This window comes from Peromyscus leucopus, chromosome 7 (genome assembly GCF_004664715.2).
Source record: "Peromyscus leucopus breed LL Stock chromosome 7, UCI_PerLeu_2.1, whole genome shotgun sequence".
Lineage (NCBI taxonomy): Eukaryota > Metazoa > Chordata > Mammalia > Rodentia > Cricetidae > Peromyscus > Peromyscus leucopus.
In genome coordinates, this window is record NC_051069.1 from 61,953,530 (window position 1) to 61,974,256 (window position 20,727).

Below are 20,727 nucleotides of genomic sequence, written 5' to 3' on the forward strand. Positions count from 1 at the left end.
TGAGGGAAGGAGGGACGTTTTCTTTAGGGGTATGACTCCTTGTAGGTTGATCACGTTCCAGTGGGTGGCCCTGCGCCTCTGTGCATGTGAGTAGTGCCAATTAGATCCAAAGGGTTAAAAAAAAAAGGAGAGAGAAAAGAGGACACGATGTTGGGAGTGAGACTGGGCAAGAACCCAGGAGAGGCCGGAGGGGAGAAGTGGACGTGAGTATGGTTAAAATACATTGCATGCGTGTGTGAGATCCTCAAATGATTAAGAAGAAATATTAACCCCTCCCTGAATGATCAAGTTTCACCCACACAGACAGACTTCAACCCCCTTAGGATACCTTGTTCACCCTGCTGTGGACGTTAGATTGGGATTAGGGTGGCCTGAGCTGTACAGGGCTGTAAATGCAAAGGTTGAGGCCCATGTTTGGTTCAGGAATTTCCCTGTCCAATGCAGCTAGAGATTTAGAATCTTATATTTAGTCTAGCTGATTATTGATTGTATGTATTGTATTATATTATAAAAAATTTATGAATAATTACAATATTTATTTCCATCTTAACCATAGATTTAATTATCCATAACTTATGCCTAAAATATGGAAGCAAACTTCATGTTTTACAATAGGGGGTGTACTTCTTTTGGTGCTGGGGAGTGAACCCGGAGACTTTGGCTTGCTGTGCAAGTGCTCTGCTGCTGTGTGTGACTTGTTAGGAAGATTATTATATATCTACGTGACACAAAACTAGGTCCATACTAAGATCACGTTTTTGGAAGGTAAATATTTAACGGCATAGAGAATGCTCTCAATGGAGCAGCGCACACAGATTGAACAGAAGAGCAATCTCTGTCAGATCCCAGCAATTTCAGAAGTAAAGTGCATGCCGTGAACAAGGAAGGGAGGCGGGGATGTCTGAGTGCCAGTGTTGGCCGCCTGTGGGCGGGGCAGTGGCAGACAGGTACTTTCCCTTTCGTGCTCTCCATACCCACAAGTTTTCTGTGGTGAAGCTGGCTGTTGTTATGTTCAAGCCGGTAAGGGGAGGTGACTTTGCTGGTGATCCCCCCTCAAGAGGTTTAGCTAAGGAGCTAGAGGGATGGCTCGGCAGCTGAGAGTGCTCCATGTTCTTCCAGAGGACCTGAGTCTGGTTCCCAGCACCCAGGTCGGTGGTTCACAGCCACCTGTGACTCCAGCTCCAGGAGATCCGACTCTGTCTTTGGGCCTTTGTGAGCACACACACATGTGGCACACACTCATACAAACACACACACAAATAAAAATAAATCCAAAACGAACTTTTTTAGTTCAGGCTTTTCTATGGATGAGGAGCTCTGACACACCGGGTGATTCTGCCTCCACCCCATCTGTGGCAGGAGTTTGATGGTTTTTGTTGTTGTTTGTTCTTTCTTTCTTTTTGAGGATGAAGCCACATGAAGGCCTTCTGGTTTGTGTGCAAACTGATGCTGTGGCAACTTGAGTGATGTCTCAGTTATGCTTGGAGATCGGAGAACTCCATCTAAGACCCTTCTGAAAGGGTTTCAGTTTTGAGTATCCCCCCCCCACGTTTGAGAATGTGCTGTACTCGACAGTCTTATGTCTGCTTTATGAGATGTGACCACAGAAGGGGAATATTTATGATAAATTAGGCAAAACCCACACTTACTGCTATTATTAAAGTGCCATAGTCACCAGCAAGGACACAGGGAGGCCAGTGAGAGGTTTCCAAAGAATCAACCATCAAGAGAAATAACACATTTGTACAAACAAAAAACACATTTGAACACTGGGCACCCTCCTAAAATCAACGCAAAAAGCCCTAAGAAATCCTCAAAATTTTAAGTGCTAGCAGGATCATATTGGGGAGGAGTAAATGGTGACCCAAGACTCCCACTCCTGGCATGGGGGGGTCAGTGTTCTCCCGGGTGCGGTGCCTGGCAGGTTGGCCTTGCTTCTTGGGATGGCCCCACACCTGTGAATGCACGGGGAGCACTGAGTGACTCAGAGGGCCATTTTTAAAACAAGAGAAAGTGTGAGGTTGGGGTGAGGAATGTTGACAGGATCCTGGAGGAGCTGGAGGGTGAATATGGTTGAAATATATTGCTTGCATGTATAAAATTCTCAAAGAATAAATAGAAAGTTAAAAAAAACCCAAGCCTCAAAACCAAAACCAAGTCCTTGCTTGCCTTGTCCAAAGCCTTGCCCTGAGTAACGGGGAGTTCGTCTGAAAGCTACAGACTGAAGTATTAACAGTGCTACATGCCGATTATAGATCTTGGGCATTTCTTTTTTCAATTATAGTTTTTATACGTTTTCTCCTATGAATCTACACAATGTTTATAATGTTTTCTTTTCCTTTAAAATATGCACAGTGTTAAAAGTTTAAGGCTTTTAACCTATAGTGTTAAAAGTTTAAGGCTGAACTTAGTAGATGGGAGTAGAGCAGCCAGTTTTAATGAAATAAACTCAGAAGTGATTCCTACTCAATAAAAAGACAAAAGCTTTGTCACTGAAATGGCATCAAGGAGAAGGTGGTTTAGTGATTTCCTTGGGTAAAGTGTAAAAGCCGCCTCTGGGGACGGTCACATGTTCTAAGCTAGGGAGAGCCTAGCACTCTGGGAACTTTCCTGCCAGAGTTGTTGACAAGGCGTTGGCATCCATTCTGGAGTCAAGGTTTGGCAGTTAGAGGCACACTCAGAACTGCTCTGTTTTATAGGCCACCACTTTCACGCTGTCCCGTTGACAACTCCCGCCCCTCCGCCCCTCCCTGCAGTTAAAGTCACTAAATCTTAGCGTTCGCTTCAAGCAGTCCTCACCGGCGTCTTTTCTGGTGTTTGACAAATGGAGGCCGGCAGGGCAGGGCTTGCTTCTGCTGACTAGTGGTCCAGGCTCCCTGCAACATCTTAGGACATTTGGAAATATTCCCCGAGTGTCACTGGTCCGAGGAACGACCAGGGTATGCTTTCTCCAACGTCCCCTCTATCTCTCAGAGTCACCGGAAGAGATTCGGAAGGACTTTGGTGCTCTCTGAGTGCAGGCTCTACACAAACAGCCAGGGAAATTCTTAGAATTTCTCTACTCTAGCTTTATTTTGCTAGCACCAGTCTTCCCAATTGTCTTACTTACTGATCACACCAGTGTGAGGGTAACAATGTGTTTCTTTAACAAAAGAAATGGGTAAGGAAATGATAACCTACCTGTATTCAGAAATGATTGTGATTTTTGATAATTAAAATATTTTAAATATATTTTTTTATTTTATTTGTATGTGTGTGTTCCTGAGTGAATGTATGTGTCATGTGCATGAGGGGCCTGAAGAGACCAGAAGAGGGTATCAGATGTCCTCAAATTGGAGCTGCAAGGTAATTGTGAGTGGCCATGTGGATGTTGAGAATTGAACTCTGAGCCAACTCTTTAGCACCTATTTGTAACTCTTTAAACATAAAGTTATGGAAATAGTTTAAAAGTCAAAATGTTTTTATGGCATAATATTCAGTGAGATAAGAAGCCAAAATTTAAAGATATTATCAATTAAAACATTCTTTATTACAGAAAAGGAAGTAGTACCAATGGTTCCAGAATCTAGGATTCTCTTTTGGATGGCTTAATTTTTTATAATCATGTGTAAATTAGAATTTATATTACTTTCAAAGACACTTTAGAAGCTTGTTTTCAATGTTATGTCAACACTACTAGGTAGTTCCCATGTTCCAATAGGGTGAGTTAATGAGTTTTGACGTCCTGACACTGTGAAAGTGCTGCCTCCTCAGTACAAACCACTCTTCAAAACTTCCCTCACAGTCTTCCTCGGCTGGCTGTGCGTGGGGAGGCTCTGCCTGCGGATCCTGAGCCCTAGCCATGACCACACTCCCAGCCACACAGTAGCAAGCTGGACACCAGCTAGCTGTGCTGCCCAACGGTGGCTTTGATAAGCTGTTGGACTCGTGCATTGTGAAGGTTATGAAGATTCAACACCACCATAAACCAGGAAACATCTGCGCTCTTTTAAAAAACAAACCCTAAAATAAATCCTCAATTGTAGGAAGAGGCAGGCATTTGGTCATTATTCCATTTCATAGTTTCTCTCTCTCTCTCTCTCTCTCTCTCTCTCTCTCTCTCTCTCTCTCTCCTGCTGAGGATGGAATGAAGGACCTCGGTCGTGTTAGGCAAGTGCTCCACTATTGAGCTACATCCCCAGCTCAGTTTATAGTGTGTCTACAGTCCCATTCTGTCATGTCAAAGCCCAAATGCAGTTTAACAAACCAGAATTTAAGGATACAACTAGACATTAAATAAATTAAACAAGAGCTATTTAAGCTCTCAAATGCAGATGTTTGTGTCTGTGGGTTTGGGGACCCAGGTGTCTGGAGTTATTTCTTAGCTAGTAATTTAGAAAGAAAAGAACAGTGTGGAAGGTGCTTTCTCATTGCCCATGATCTACTGACCTCTTCCAAAGTCTCTTAGCTCTAGTCACACAGTGATTGCATCCCACACTCCTCTATGCTGGACTCCTGCACTTGAGGATGCTTTTGCCAGCCTGCTCTGTCTCCAGGATTTTCTAGCTCATTCTACAGCTGAGGTTCATCCCAGATGTGGCCCTCCCTGAGAGGCTTCCCCGGGCAGCCCCAGTCAGTCAGCCCCTTTCCAGTACCACTTCCCACTCTCTGGAACAAGCTCGTGCACCTGAGTGACATGTTTGCCTTCTCACCTCAGCCTCGCTCTTGTATATCAGCACCATGAGAACAGAGACAGGCTCGTTCTTCTCACCCACGCTTTGCCCAGAGATGATCGATAACAATAGAAACTCCTTGTTTGCTGGGCGGTGGTGGCGGTGGCGCACTCCTTTAATCCCAGCACTCGGGAGGCAGAGGCAGGCAGATCTCTGTGAGTTCCGAGGCCAGCCTGGTCTCCAAAGCGAGTTCCAGGACAGGCACCAAAGCTACACAGAGAAACCCTGTCTCGAAAAACCAAAAAAAAAAAAAAAAAAAAAAAAAAAAAAAAAAAAAGAAAAGAAAAGAAAAAAGAAAAGAAACTCCTTGTTTACATTTGTGATTCTATAAGCTCACAAGGCTGGTGGGTGTTTCTGTAAGCTACAAGATGGTACATAAGTTGTTTCTAGTTTAACATGAGAGATCTGTCCTCATCTTTGTGGGCTCCTAAAGAAAATGCTCTTTCCAAAGTGGATGCCTGGGCTAGCTGCAACAGGAACCTCTGTGTGCCCAGTGACAAGGGATGGACAAATTTCATGATCCCGAGGGCGTTACAGAGACTTGCTTAGACAGAAGAAATAAGGATGTCTAGCAGCCCCAGCCTCAATCACACTGTTCCTTTGAAATGTGCCCCCACACCCCCCACCTGGTCAGACCAGCAAAGATGGCTTCACCAAAACTTTTTGACCTTAGTCCTATTTACAGTGGGACCATCTATTCCTTTGGTAAAGGGCTGATTTTTGGTTCTGCAGACCGTAGTCAGCCATTATAGCACAACAGCCTGTAATCTAATGGTCTGGCCAAGATTGGCTGGTAGGATGAGATTTACCCAAACCCTGGACTAGTGTCAGAACCTCCCACTGGCTCAGGTCTGTTCTGGCTGAGTACCACCTGCTGTGTGTGTGCCAGGAAGTGGGTATCACAAAGCTTTATGGTCTCTGAACTAGAGCATTAGTCTGTAGAGGAGACATTTGGAGGGAGAGGACCCACAGAGAGTACCAGTACAACATAATTTACAGTTTTAGTACCTGGAGCTACTTTGAATTGAATTCCTCTATACATGGGCTCCCGTCAAAGAAAGTTCAGCTCAAGTGGGCATCTAATGTTGATATTGGCATCCACTGTTGAGCTGAACTTGCTTATTTATCTGCAGGGCTGTTTTTGCAAATGCTCCCTGAATTCTCTCATGTTGTAAGAGAAACTGATCGACTGGAATGGGTGAGAGACGAAACAGCTGGTAGGGACAGTCCAGGGTACACAGGTGACAGATCTCCAGCCCTCAGCTGACATCTCCGAGGCAGAGATGGAATCACATGCATGCTGTAGTTTCATCAGACTCCCACGAGAGGCCGGGGCACATCTACCTTTCACTATAGCTAGCAATCTGTCATAGAAACTCATTCCTATAGGTCAAGAATCACTATTCTCCTTTAACAGACTTTCCTGCATTTGGGATGATTTTCAGCCATGAAATATTTACAAAATTCTAATACATAATTGATTGTTTCAGACCCCTCACACCACAGGAGTTTCCTTCATATCACCGTCAGGCGCAAGAGACCACAGGGGGAAGGGAAGTTGGGGGAAGGGTTGTGGAGAAACACAGCTTAGGGAGGAAAGACCCTCTGGTGAGAAGGAAGCTTGGCTTACCTTAAATTCTTACCTTGAGCACAAAAGTCATGTTTCAGAGTGTGACCCTAAGATCCCCTTCCCTTGTGACTGCTGAGCACTCAGCATAGAATTCCCAGTCTTTTTATTTCTGATCTTATTTTTCCTCAAATACTTGTTTTTGAATTTTGTATGTTTTATAACCCCACACCAGTTCTGCATTATGTGATACACCTACACAGACAATTATCCAGTCATTAATGCATCCATGGAACACACGAACCTGATAAGCACCAGACATGAACCTTAGATGGTGAGGTTCATCAGGCTTCTGTGGAGATTAAAATGATTTTCAAAAAGAATGGATTTCTGTTGACTTTCTCGTTGTGCCCTGTTGGATGTTCTGGGTTAAGGAAGGATGAGGGAATGGGACAGAGAGTCACAAACCTGTGCGAGGTGGTAGCTGCTCCCGAAGGTCCTAGGGGTGGCTGCAAATGGGGAGGGGGTCGCGGTGGCAAACTTTAGCGCTGTGACAAGGACAGCGAAGCCGGAGGCAGGTAAAACCTTCATCTCCTTTCGGTTGCTTGGCAATCCTATCGGCCCAGGGGGTGTCAGGCCGTGCACATTTGCACCTGGACTGAGTTCCTTTTATAGACTCACACAGGTCTGGGCCCTGCAAGTGATGATTCATGTCTCAAATGGTAATTACACAGCTCGTTTCTCTCCCTGATGACGGGGTAACAGCCGTGCACAGGGATCAGGGAAGCTTCATTCTTTGTGACTGACCAAGGCTTATAAGGGAGAGAAATGGTCACTTTTAATGGTGCTTGTTAACTACGTACACGAATTGGGTGATTTGAATCCCACCCAACTGAAACATTTGCTTAGTCCTACTTTTGGACCCCTTTTGATTCTGATTATAGAAAAAGTAGGGGCCAGTGACTCTAGGCCTGATGACCTGGGTCCCCAGGACCCACATGGTGGGAGGAGAGAAATGATTCTTCCAAGCTGTCCTCTGAGATCTCCATGCATGATCTCAGTACACTTCTGTGTGTACTCCATGAATACATAAATAAATAAATGCAATTTTAAAAATGAGAAAAGTTAAATGGTTACACCATAATTGGATTAGAATACAGCTGAGCTCTCTACACATTCATGCCAACCTCCAGCATCCCGTATCTGCATCTCCCATGATGTTTCTCTGGAAAGGTTGTGGCTGCTGCTGCTGCTGCTGTTGGTGGTTCTAAAACATACAAGGTCTTGAGTCATCAAGGTGACTTTCCATGATACCATGCCTAAAAGGGTGGAGAGTGAACCCACAAATACCAGAAGGCTTTTCAATGAGGTAACACCAGAGTTATGTCTGTTAACCATAACATAAGACAAAACCTCCCATTTTCAGTGCATCCTGGTTAATCAGGAGTCATATTTGTGTGTGTATTCCTGTGTGCAGGCTCAGATGTGTGTGTGTTCATGTGTGCAGGTTCAGATGTGTGTGTGTTCATGGTACAGGTTCAGATGTGTGTGTGTTCATGGGTACAGGTTTGGATGCCTGTGTATGAGGAGCCCAGAAGATGCCGGTTTTTTGGAAACAAGGTTTCTCACTGTCATGGGGCTTGTAAACAAACCAGGGCAACCCACCCTCAGCTCTGGGTTTAACAGTGCATGCCACTTTTCTGTTTGTGTGTTTAAGGAGGTTCAAAACCCTTTCTTCAGAGCCTGGCTCAAGGCTGCAGAGGCCCATGTGGTCTTTGAGGCCTCTCTGTTGCTGACCAGGCCTGGATTTTGCACATGGGTTCTGGGAGTGGAACTCAGGCTCTTGTGCTTCAGGCCAGTGCATCACTTCAGCATCGCTGGAGCCCCTGGGGTTTTGAACTAAAGGTGGCATGGAGAAAGGTTGGCAGGCCAGAAAGACTGGGGTTAAACTGTAAGATGTTTCCTAGCAACGTGGGTTTGGACTAAGGATTTAATCTCGGGAGCATTAGTTGTGTGTTTTATATCTGCAAAGACCCATGACACTCTTCGAATGTGTAAACTCTTCAGTGTTACAGGGCATCACTGGCTACAGAACGGTATCAGTTAGTGCCACCTGGATTCCAGTGCCCCAGATCTGAGAAATGGATGAAGTCACTCTTGTCGGATTCAGAGACAGTGGAAAGCCAGGGAAATATGAGGGAGAGAAGCTCACATTTTACTTGTAATCAGAACAGAATTGGGACAGTGGCCAACTCCAACATACAGGAGACAAACATAAACCTCCCCAGCATGTCCTCCACACTCCATCTGCACTGACTCCTCCTCAGCATGTCCTCCACACTCTCCCTGAACTGACTCCTCTCCAGCATGTCCTCCCCACTCGATCTACACTGACTCCTCCCTGGCATGTCCTCCCCACTCTGCCTGAACTGACTCCTCCCCAGCATGTCCTCCACACTCTACCTGAACTGACTCCTCCCCAGCATGTCCTCCACACTCTACCTGAACTGACTCCTCCCCAGCATGTCCTCCACACTCTACCTGAACTGACTCCTCCCCAGCATGTCCTCCCCACTCTCCCTGAACTGACTCCTCCCCAGCATGTCCTCCACACTCTACCTGAACTGACTCCTCCCCAGCATGTCCTCCCCACTCTCCCTGAACTGACTCCTCCCTGGCATGTGCTCCATACTGCGCTGATTTCCTTACTTTTAGCATGATTTAAAGTGTCAGCCATTCAGAAAAGAAGCTTTTCCTGAGTGATCCACCTCGGGGCTCATAGCTCTGGCCTCAGGTCTCCCACACCAATGTATTTTGCAGCCAAGCAGCTCATGCATGTTTCTCCTTTTTTTTTTCCCAACAAAAACTTCTTACCCCTCCCTGTGTGTGCAGCACACTGCTGTGGCTTGCCCTGGCATGTACCCTGGACCGTAACTCCTTCTTCAACCTTGCACAAATTCTATTTCCTTCTAAGTACTTTTCACCCAGGGCTATTATTTATTCATTTTTAATTTTTTATCTATGGTTTTTATTTTTTTTAAGCTTTGCAGTTCAGATCATAATTCTGACTCATATGCACATGATCTGTCAGGTTGATTCATTGCTTTTGGTTGTGATATTTTCATATTTAAAATGGGAGAAAGATGCCAACTTTGAACGAATGGGGCAAACCACGTCTTTGTAGAGATTTCAGCACAGCGTGGGGAAAGTGTTCGTGCATACGAAGTCGGTTCTGCTCCTTTTGCTTTGTTGCCTGGAGCCTGGTTGGCTTTTAATAAATGTGTTGGTGAGAGACCGGATGGAACACTAGTCTCTGATCTCACGGTGTGGTTCCAGCATCACCCTCACCCGAGAACTGTTCAACTTTTAACTTCACACATGAACACCATGTATCTAGATTAAATCCACCCCTTCCCAATTCAACTCCTCTCAGATCACCACCATCCTCTTCCTCCCAACTTCATGTCTTCTACACTCTTTTGTTTTATAATGCGCTGAGCACAATAGGTGTTGTCTATTTTTTTTTTTAATTCTTAAAAATCACTGAAAAGTTTTTTGTACCCTGACAAGTCTCTCCACCAATGCAGCAATCCAAATCAGACCAAATCAGACTGAATTAGAAAATGTCCCCATTTAAAGGGTAAAGCGTTCCCAGGTGATTCTCCAGTCCCCCAGAGAGGAAACAGGGACAAGAGACCGAAAAACCACCTGTTTTCTGGGGTGTAGTTTAAATACCCTGTGGGAGTGGTCTTGAGCATCTCTGGGGGAGGAGCTGTGTTTGGTGGGACTTTCTGAGAGTCAGGGTCTGGGCAGAGAGGTGGGGCTTCCACCAGAACAATTAAAATTTAAGTTTATTTATTTATTTATTTATTTATTTATTTATTTATTTATTATTGTGTGTGTGTGTGTGTGTGTGTGTGTGTGTGTGTGTGTGTGTAGAGGTCATGGATCACGTGCTTGTGTGATGGTCAGAGAACAGCATATAGGAATCACTGTTCTCTCCTTCCATCATGTGGGTCCCAGGGATCAAACTCAGGTCGTCAGGCTTAGCTTAGCGACAAGCTCCCTTACACACTGAACCGTCTAGCCAACCTCACTGTTAGTCTTTACAGGAACTTCAGGTGATTCTGATGCTTGGTAACATTGGAGAACCATTGGATTGGCTGATGAGCAGAACCACGGGGTCTGAGGTAAAATAAGAAGAAGGAAGTGTAAAGGAGACGGAGAGCGCGTCAGCCACAGCAGCGTTCGGCGCCGCCTTTGCCTCTGCAGGCCTGCATTCGTGACGTCTATTGTTTGAAAATCATCTGCCAAGTCTTCTGTAAATAGCTCATCCCCAGTACCTCTTGGACCATGGGAGTGTGCAAAAGGCTTCCTTTCACATTAGATGAATTCAAGGTTACACTCACAGTGTCTTCCTCTCCTGAATGGAAGAGGGAGCTGTAGCTACACCCGGCCGTTGGTCTCGGGAACAACCTGTTTGTTAGGCACTGACATCGTATTGAGTGCATATCCTGGGTGAACAAGACACATCTCAACAGAAAGGAAGAAAACGTTGACTAGCCTCATTCAGCTGACTAAATGATAAGCCTCTTGATTGTTAGTGAAAGCAATCCACCTATGTTGTTTAATGAATGAATGAATGAATGAACATACAGACTAATTATCACCTTTTGGTTTCAGGAAGGAGAAAAACATTACAGCAATCATTCAAAATCTGTAAGCCCTGGTGCCTTCCACAGCCCTCCTGATGTTCCTCACAGTCCTCCTGATGTCCTCCACAGCCCTCCTGATGTCCTCACAGTCCTCCTGATGTCCTCACAGCCCTCCTGATGCACCTCACAGCCCTCCTGATGTCCTCACAGCCCTCCTGATGCACCTCACAGCCCTCCTGATGTCCTCACAGCCCTCCTGATGTCCTCACAGCCCTCCTGATGTCCTCACAGCCCTCCTGATGCACCTCACAGCCCTCCTGATGTCCTCACAGCCCTCCTGATGTCCTCACAGCCCTCCTGATGTCCTCACAGCCCTCCTGATGCACCTCACAGCCCTCCTGATGTCCTCACAGCCCTCCTGATGCACCTCACAGCCCTCCTGATGTCCTCACAGCCCTCCTGATGCACCTCACAGCCCTCCTGATGTCCTCACAGCCCTCCTGATGTCCTCACAGCCCTCCTGATGACCTCCACAGCCCTCTTGATGCACCTCACAGCCCTCCTGATGTCCTCACAGCCCTCCTGATGTCCTCACAGCCCTCCTGATGCACCCTCACAGCCCTCCTGATGTCCTCACAGCCCTCCTGATGCACCTCACAGCCCTCCTGATGTACCTCACAGCCCTCCTGATGTCCTCACAGCCCTCCTGATGCACCTCACAGCCCTCCTGATGTCCTCACAGCCCTCCTGATGTACCTCACAGCCCTCCTGATGCACCTCACAGCCCTCCTGATGTCCTCACAGCCCTCCTGATGCACCTCACAGCCCTCCTGATGCACCTCACAGCCCTCCTGATGACCTCCACAGCCCTCTTGATGTACCTTCACAGCAGCTGAAGTACAAGTCGAAGAAGCAGACAGTCTTGATGCTTCCTTACTTCCTCCCTCCTCCACACTCTTACACTTTATCCTGACACCCCAACAGAAAGCACCACAGGGAGGCAGATGACTTGGTTTGCTTTTTGTTGCCATGAAAACTGCAGACCACAATCAGTTTAGGGGAGGAAAGGATTTGTTTGCTGTACAGCTTACAGCCCGTGATTGTCGCTAGGGCCCGAGCTCAGGCTGGGACTCAGGCAGGACAGGGGGCAGACCACAGAGTCGCGCTAAGAGCTTCTCAGTTTGCTTTCTAATACAGCCCCAGGCCTACAGGCTCGACAGCCACCATTCACAGTGGCCCGACACATCAATCCTTAATCAAGAAGAAAATTCTCCACAGACATGCCCGTAGGCCAGTATGATAGAGCACTGCTCAGAGGAGATCCTGTCGTCTCAGGTGACGCCAGCATTGTCAAGATGACAACAGTCAACCAGTATACCAGGATTGCTGTGGAGGGGTGATGTTCTGAACTTCCAAGGACAAGAAATACTCTTATCTCTCTCATGTGAAAAAGCATGGTAAACTCCACTTTGGAAGGCTCTGATATCCACTGTTCTGTCTCTTGGTGTGTGTGTGTGTGTGTGTGTGTGGTATGTGTCCTTCAACATTCAGGTGTCTGGGTATGCCTCTGCAGTGTGTGTGTTGGGTTCATGGAAAGGCATGGAAGTTATGGTTGTCTTCCTTAAGTGAAGGGCACAGGTTTGTTACTTAGATAAACCTAGAACTCAACAATGATTAACCACTGTCCAAATTTTATAACAGTGAGTGTTCTTAATTATCATGCTGTGTAAACCACATTTGGCTCATGTAAGAGAATCTGTGTTTTTGGGTGGATCAGAGAATTGCCAAAGAGTTGTAGCCCCAGTCTGGGAGAACCAGCAAGAACAAGGACAGTGGGGACCAGAGCTGAAGTGTGATCTGGTGGGACCCTCATCTTTTACGGTGGACAGTGTCCCAGATGTTCAGTGTGATCTGGTGGGACCCTCATCTTTTTATGGTGGAATCAGTGGACAGTGTCCCAGATGTTCAGTGTGATCTGGTGGGACCCTCATCTTTTATGGTGGACAGTGTCCCAGATGTTCAGTGTGATCTGGTGGGACCCTCATCTTTTATGGTGGACAGTGTCCCAGATGTTCAGTGTGATCTGGTGGGACCCTCATCTTTTATGGTGGACAGTCCCAGACACCCAGATAGGCAGCAGCTGCTCTAAGGTCTTGCTTGTCTATCATAATCCTGGCATCTAAAGTCCCACGTGTGACAGTTGTTCCTGGTCCTGGGTTGAGTGCCCTTTCCCTGACCCAGAGACTGAGAAGAGGACAGCCCTCGGCTTGGCCTCCCTTAGGTGGTAGGACACCCTCTCAAGATTGCCCTTTAGTGTTTTATAGAGGGCAAATGAATGCCCCTCAGAGAAAAACAAATCAAAAAAACCAAAACCAAACCTAGAAAATATTCTGGGACCTCTCCAGTCTTTGTGTCTCCTAGTTCCCCCTGCACACAAGGATTCTGAGAGTATTAACATGACTAATGGATGCTAAGGCTGATGATTGTGTTTCAGAATTGCTTTTTTGTCATGATTTGAAAATATTTCCAAGAAATATTGGGATGGATTAACACAAATGAGCATAAGCTATTTTCTTCTAAGACACCATTGGTCATTGACCCATTGATTAAATAACTGTGGGAAAAAGGAAGCATTGCATCATTAATTGTTTAAGTTGATGTAAATCACACTGGTGAATTCTCATGTGCTGTTTAAGTTTGCTGGAAGTGGGCTTTGGGGGCAAGAGGGCCCAGAGTCCAGAGGCTTCTCCCATCCCTCTGTGCTGGGTCTGGCTGGCTGGGCTCCCTAGAGGAGAGCACTCGGGAGGCAGAGCCAGGTGGATCTCTGTGAGTTCGAGGCCAGCCTGGGCTACCAAGTGAGTTCCAGGAAAGGCGCAAAGCTACACAGAGAAACCCTGTCTCGAAAAACCAAAAAAAAAAAAAAAAAAGACAAGGGTGTTAGACATGTTGCATCCTTGAGAAACTGATCCCAGCAGACAGTGCTTTTGTTTACACTGTAATGGAGAGGAAGTCAGGAGTTAAACCTCAGGGACAGCTCAGCTGGCTACTCCCCCCCCCCCCCCCCCCCCCGACTCTGAGCTTCCCTGTCTGCTCTGATGTGGGCTACTAACCACAGCTGGATGCTGTGAGCCTCTGATTTCAAGATGTTTTGTTATCTGCCTATTGTGTCTCTAGCTACTTGTTATTCTCTCTTTTACTTTTGCTTGCTACACACTTACTAGACCCACCCATTCCAAACCCAGGTCCAGCTCTCCTAGGTCATGCTGCCACCTCCAGCAGGCTGTGAATTCTCCATCAATGTCCTTGTTTTACCGCTGCAGTAAAACTCTCTAAACTCAGGACTCATACACTCTGTCCACAACAGCAGCTCTCTCCAGCCCACAAGTGGCCTCAAACCTCTTCCAGATCCTTTGGTTAGTAAGAACTACACTGAATACCACACTTAGGGAATGCTTAGGGGGCGCGTGAGGTGGCTCAGTGGATAACGGCTCTTGACACGGAGCCTGACGCGCTGAGTTCCATTCCTGGAGACCACATAGCAGGAGAAAACCGGCACGTGCACATGCATGAACACACGCACACACACTAAATAAATAAATGTAAAATTCTGAAAAAAGAGGAGTGTTTAAATTTTTTGTTAAAAACATAGAGAAGATGGGTTAGTGGGTAAGAGTACTTGTTAAGCAAGCAAGAGACCTGAGTTCTAATTCCCAGCACCTACAGAAAAACTGAGACAATGGAGTTCCAGGAGCTTCCTAGCCTGCTAGGCTAACTGACCTGGGAATGTTTCTTCAGGGTAAGTGAGAGAGTCTTTCTCAAAAAAGGTGGAAAATGAGGTGCAGAGTGATACAGGAAGACACTCAATGTCCTCCTCTGGCATCCACATGTAATGTACAGGTGTATACATTCACCATACATATATGCATGCACACAGCACACACAAATGAGAGAGAGAGAGACAGACAGAGAGAGAGAGAGAGAGAGAGAGAGAGAGAGAGAGAGAGAGAGAGAGAGAGAGCATGTAACAGAGTGCTTGCCTAGCATTCATGAAATGCTGGCTTTGATTAGAACTGAATAAACCAAGTATGGTGGCACATATTTATAATGCCAGTACTCTGGAGGTGGAGGCAGGAGGATCTGAAGTTCAAGATCATGCTCAAAGCTGCCTAGTGAGTTCAAAGCCAGTGTAGGATACATGACACCCTATCTTAAAAAATGCAGCCAGGTGGTGGTGGGGCATGCCTTTAATCCCAGCACTTGGGAGGCAGAGGCAGGCAGATCTCTGTGAGTTCAAGGCCAGCCTGGTCTACAGAGCAAGTTCCAGGACAGCCAGGACTGTTTCACAGAGAAACCCTGTCTTGAAAAACAACAACAACAACAAAAAGCAGAATAATATCACCCAATAACCTGAATTCCTAGGTAAGCACATGTTGTAGAATTAGAGGGATTAAAAATAAAAGTTTTAAACTGTATTTGAGACCCAAGACTAACATCAAAATCATACACGGAAAGTCAACAAACGACCTTACCTGACCTTTGAGGATGAGACACTCAGAGGTGGCCTGGCAAGAATCTAGAAGCCAGTTCCTTTATCATGACTAGGAAGAGGAAGAGGAGGGAGGCCAGAGAGCCAAAGGAACGCTCAGCACAGCAGGTGATTTTGTGTAGCCTTCTGACCCAGCTGTCGTAGGGCTGGAAGAAACCGCTGGAGCAGGTGTGCTCAGGTGTCTCAGGCTGGGGACAGTTTAGTAGTAACGCACTTGCCTAGTGTGCGTGGGGCCATGCCTAGCGTGCGTGGGGCTGTGCCTAGCATGCATGGGGCTGCGCATTCAATGGCCAGGAGCTCGGAAGGAGGGGAAATGGAACAGAAAGCAGAGGGCAGAAAGGACTGCGCCAGGTGGGCTCTGCTATCAGCTGTCAGCACACCACCCAGCTCCCTTTCTGCCGGTCTGCTCAGGCGTGGACTGTGTGAACAGACTCATATGGACTCCAAACTTTATTCATATGTATAATTGATAATTGATTTATATAATTTATGTTATTTATTCATAATAGTTATAATTTATATATTTTATTTACAGTTTTGCCATGGGAAGCCACTGAGGTTTTCTTCTCTAGGAATGACATGATAATAAAAATGCTATTTTTTTTTTTTTTTTTGAGAGAGGATCTCATTATGTATCTCTGGTTGGCCTGGAACTCACAGAGATCCAACTGCCTCTGTCTCTTGAGTGCTGGGATTAGAGATGTGCCCACCATATCTGGAAAAATATTTCTTCTTATTCATGTATTCAAAGTATTTATTGAATGCCAATTATTTTTAGACTTTACTATGAGACCTCTTTTTGTATCCCAGGAACTCAGTGTTTAGAACAACAGGAGATACCAGGCATGGAGAAAACCTTAGCTAAAAATGGAATTTTTGTGACAAAGCAGTACATTTGCATCCTTCCACTCAACCATGCTACGAACTGTAGAGAAACTGTATTTAGGCACTACATCCCACTCAAGAATTTTTGCTAAGACAACCTGGTAATGACCACAGAGGAGTGGACTCAATGACCACAACTTTATGACAATAAACAGTCTGTCTTATAGTAAAGAAATGATTTTTAACTGAAATACAGAAGAGTATATAAGATGATTGTAGATCAGCTGAAAAGTGCAGGCAGAGAGCGTTAGAAAGAAACGGAGCCATGTCCACACTGGCTCTCACACCTAACACTTCTGCATTTCCCTTCAGCATAATCTACATATTTTAAAAAGACAGTAAGTGAGTTTTCAAAAGATTGTGAGAGCAAATGCTCTACACTTGTATCTGGAAAAACAAAGAATAAATTTAAAATGGACTAGTGGCATAACCTAGCCATTGGCTGTTTGTCCATGCCTGATCCATTTACGCAGTCTGAGACTCTCCTGTGTTCTATCTGCCAGCACCAGGTGCAGTGTTGGGGACATAAGGTAAAGGTAATTGAATCTCCAATGATCATAGATTGTCCAGGGAGAGGTACTGGGATTTGAACTCGAGGTAGACTACAGTGTGGTTAGTGCAGCGCCATTTGAAGGGCTAAATGAAGGCAGAGGACGGAAGCCCATCTCTACCCCGGCAGCGGATGGGAGGGATGGGAGGGAGAAAAGAGGAGTCAGGGTGGGCCGTCCGAAAGATGGACAGGACAATGGGAGGTGGCGACAGGAAGTGAGGAGGGAGGGGATTGTGGAGTGAGGCAATGTCCAAAATCATCTGTTCTGCAGGAACTGAAGTTATTTCTGCACTCATGGTTGTGAGGGTGGAGCAGCAGCTGGAGATGAGGTTGGGAAGGAAGGCAGAGACCTGTTGGGGGCCTTCGCTCACCCACAAATCCAGTGGCTGCAACTGTCAGGAAGAGCCCAGGAGTTATCTGCTGGGTGAGCTCGGACCAAAGGCAAAAGCCAGGAGAGGAAGCCCTGGTCCTGGCTGCAGATCCTGCGAGGGTCCACGGCACAGGGCGGGGATATAGTTGGCAGGCAAAGAAGGCAGCATGTGGGCAACACACTTGGGAGCAAGCCTGAGGCAGCCATGGCAGCAGCAAGGGTTCATCTAAAGGAACTGGGGGGGCGGGGTGGACTGAGCCTCGTGGCAGCTTTGTGTTCCTAGAAACAGACAACGGCGTGTGATGGGAAACTGTGGGAGTTCTGGGAATGATGCGGTGGATGGAGTCTGTATTTACAGAAAGAGTGCTGAAAGGAGCCTGCAGCCTGGATTGGGAGAGAGCCTGATGGAGGCCACGGACAATGGGAGGGAGGACCGGTCAGATGGTGGAGGGACCCAAGCGGTTCAGTATAATTAGCGTTTTGTTTGTCCTGGTGGAAGCCTTGGACTGTGATGTAGCAGTCACCTGTGTGAGTGCTTGTGTTGGGCAGGATACGTGCTGATAGCTGCCTGTGCAGGGCATGCCATGTCAGAAGTCTGATTAGAGCGCACTCCCGTTGCCCAAACATTTAGTGAGTCAGTTCAAATTATAGACCTATTTCGGTAGGAGAATCAGCAATTTCTGGAAGTTGGTGGTTTGCTCTTCAGCTGCTTTCGAAAGTGTCCCCCGGCCCTGATCTAACCATTGTGAAGCACCTGATGTGTGTCCCTCCATAATTCCCATGTTCCAGGGTGACTCTGTTAGGACGTAGGGACTTTGGGAGTTGATTTGGTCATGATGGCAGAACCATTGTGAGTGGCATTGGAGATCTTATAGAAGGCCCCAGAGAGAAGCTTCTCCTCCTCTACCATGTGAAAGAAAGGCCTTTTGATCTTAGACGTACTGGGTCCAGGCTGTGAGAAGTGACTTTGTGTTGTTGATAAGCCCCCCAGATTATGGTATTTTGTTAGAGCATCCTGAATAGACAGACCAACCCAAAAGATCTCATGATGTAAGGTAGGAAGGGGAGCACTTAGAGAATGACACAGTTATGTCTAAGGGAGTCACACCGGCTCATCAGAACTCCCCTGGCCCAGTCTGGGACACTTTGGGCACCAACAAACATGATAGTATAGGGTTGCAGTTACTGAATAAAATACTAGCTTAGGAATGTGCAGTTACGGACAGTCAAACAGCAGGGGAGAGAGACAGCCTTGAAGACAGCAGAAAGCCAGAGAGTGAATATTGGCAGAAAATGGTTTTAGAAAATAAGAATGAAGACACCATCTTAGTAACAGTGGAGTTAGAGAAATGTTAAAACCAGCAGGTAAAAATGGGAGATCTTTGATCCACTTGGACTTGAGTTTTGTGCATGGTGACAGATATGGATCTATTTGCAGTCTTCTGCATCTTGACATCCAGTTATGCCAGCACCATTTGTTGAAGATGCTTTCTTTTTTCCATGGGTAAAAATGGGAGAAAAGGGATTTACATAGTTATAAAGTATAATTCCATAGACACATGAATTACTAAGTGGATGTCACCTTAAAGAATAAATAGACTGTGTGGCACCCAATGTGCTGGAAAGAGAAAAAAACAATTTTTTTGGGTCATTTTTCTATACAAAAGCCATCCTTAATCCTGAGATTATGGCACACAAATCCAAATCAAGGAACAGTCTATAGAGTGACTGTGCTACGATTTTAAAATCATCAAGGTCAAGAATGGAGAATGGAGAGTTGTATGAGCTTGCAAATTCTCAGGAAAAATTACAATGGTCAGAAACATAGTATTATTGTAGATGTCATCCAGGTCTAGGATGTTAAATAATGGATGTGCTACTCTGTTGATTATTGAATATCTATAAAACGTTAGCATTAGATAATAAAAACAAACAAGGGATGAGTATGTTTAAAAATTCAGTGTGTGGGTGCATGTTTGTCTGCAGACGTGTGTGTGTGTGTGTGTGTGTGTGTGTATGCACACACGTGTGTGTTGGGATAAATCCTCTAGTGTGAGGTGGGTGAGACATTATCCCACAGTGTTGACTCCACCTACAAAGTCTATGATCTAGGTGCCTGGGACTATCAGCACCGGATAAGAGTGAAGATTCATTTCTCAAGACTCCTCCAGGCTCCTAAAGGTTAGAAGGAAACGCACAGGAAGCCAGGGACACACAGTCAACCTTCCACTGAGCTCCAGAGAAGCTCAACAGTAATGGCAAAACCCTTCCCTTAGCAGCTAGCTGGGCAGAGCTCTCTTCACCTTGAGGGCACCCTGAAGGCAGAGTACCAGGAGCTATCCATGGACTTAAAATTAAATCCAGGTGGGCAAGAACCCCGGGACAGAAGGGAGCTGGGTCAAAAGATGGTATGTGTGAGGGACACCAGAACTCCAGGAAGTACACACTGTGAACTGAGCAAATTAAAGCACAAGGGCTGAGAAGTAGTCCTGTTGGTACAGTCCTTGTGTAGCATCCATAAAAACACGGTTCATCCCTAGCACTGAATAACCCAGGCAGGGTGGAGCACTTGCTCTCTCAGCACTTAGCAAGTGGAGGTAAGAGGAACAGAAGCTCAAGGTCACTCTCCCAGCAAGGCCAGCCCGGGCTCACAAGTCTCTGTCTCAACCAGCCAGCCAGCCAGCCAGCCAGCCAACCAACCAGCCAACCAACCAACCAACCAACCAAACAAACAAACACACAACTAACAAACAATAATAAGAATTCCTGAAATAATTTGAGACTCACTTTTTAGTTTCATTAATTGTTCATTAATGCACATGATTGCATTTTCTGTTTCTGCTCAGAAAAGTAAAAAAAAAAACAAACAGATTTTGAAAATTGAAGTCTGGGAAAGCAATATTTCAAAATCTTAGAATTCAGATACTGGATTTCAATAAAAATGATAAGTCAGCCAAGTATGGTGGCATATACTTTTAATTCCTGACATTGGGAGATGGAGGCCCGAGGATCAAGACTTCAAAGCCAATGAGTTCAAGGACATTCTCAACTGCATGAGGCCCCATCTCAAAAAAACAGAAAGTCAGGCAACATAAACATTTGTATTTCTACATAAGTGTATTCTGATGATGAATGAAGTACAGTGTGGGTGGTAATGGTTTAAGAGAAGTGTATTTAACCAAAACCTGGTTGTCCCATACCATGTAATCAGAGCCATTCATGAACAAATGATGAGTTAACAATGGAAATTCCTACCCAGTGTTCCAAGCCAAAAAAATTGTGTTTGCCATTTATCAAGCTTCTCACATAATTTTAATTTTTATGAGGGTAGAACCATATATCTCCCTAGTCTATTATCAGAAAGTAATCATGTCAATAAATCTCAAGATTCAAACAATGGGTAGCTAAAACTTCAGTCTTGCATTGTAGCCTATTTTTTCTA

General features: G+C 45.8%; 1 protein-coding gene across 1 annotated transcript in view; it reads right to left on the reverse strand.

The window, feature by feature from the left end:
* The window catches only part of Mmp20 (matrix metallopeptidase 20), a 40,865-nt gene extending 33,960 nt beyond the window's left edge, over nt 1–6,905 (reverse strand). Inside the window, exon 1 of the mRNA XM_028890988.2 lies at nt 6,748–6,905. Within this exon, the coding sequence (XP_028746821.1) occupies nt 6,748–6,870 (123 nt within the window). The 5' untranslated portion in view covers nt 6,871–6,905. The remainder of the gene's footprint in view (nt 1–6,747) is intronic.
* Between the last annotated feature and the right edge of the window lie 13,822 nt (nt 6,906–20,727).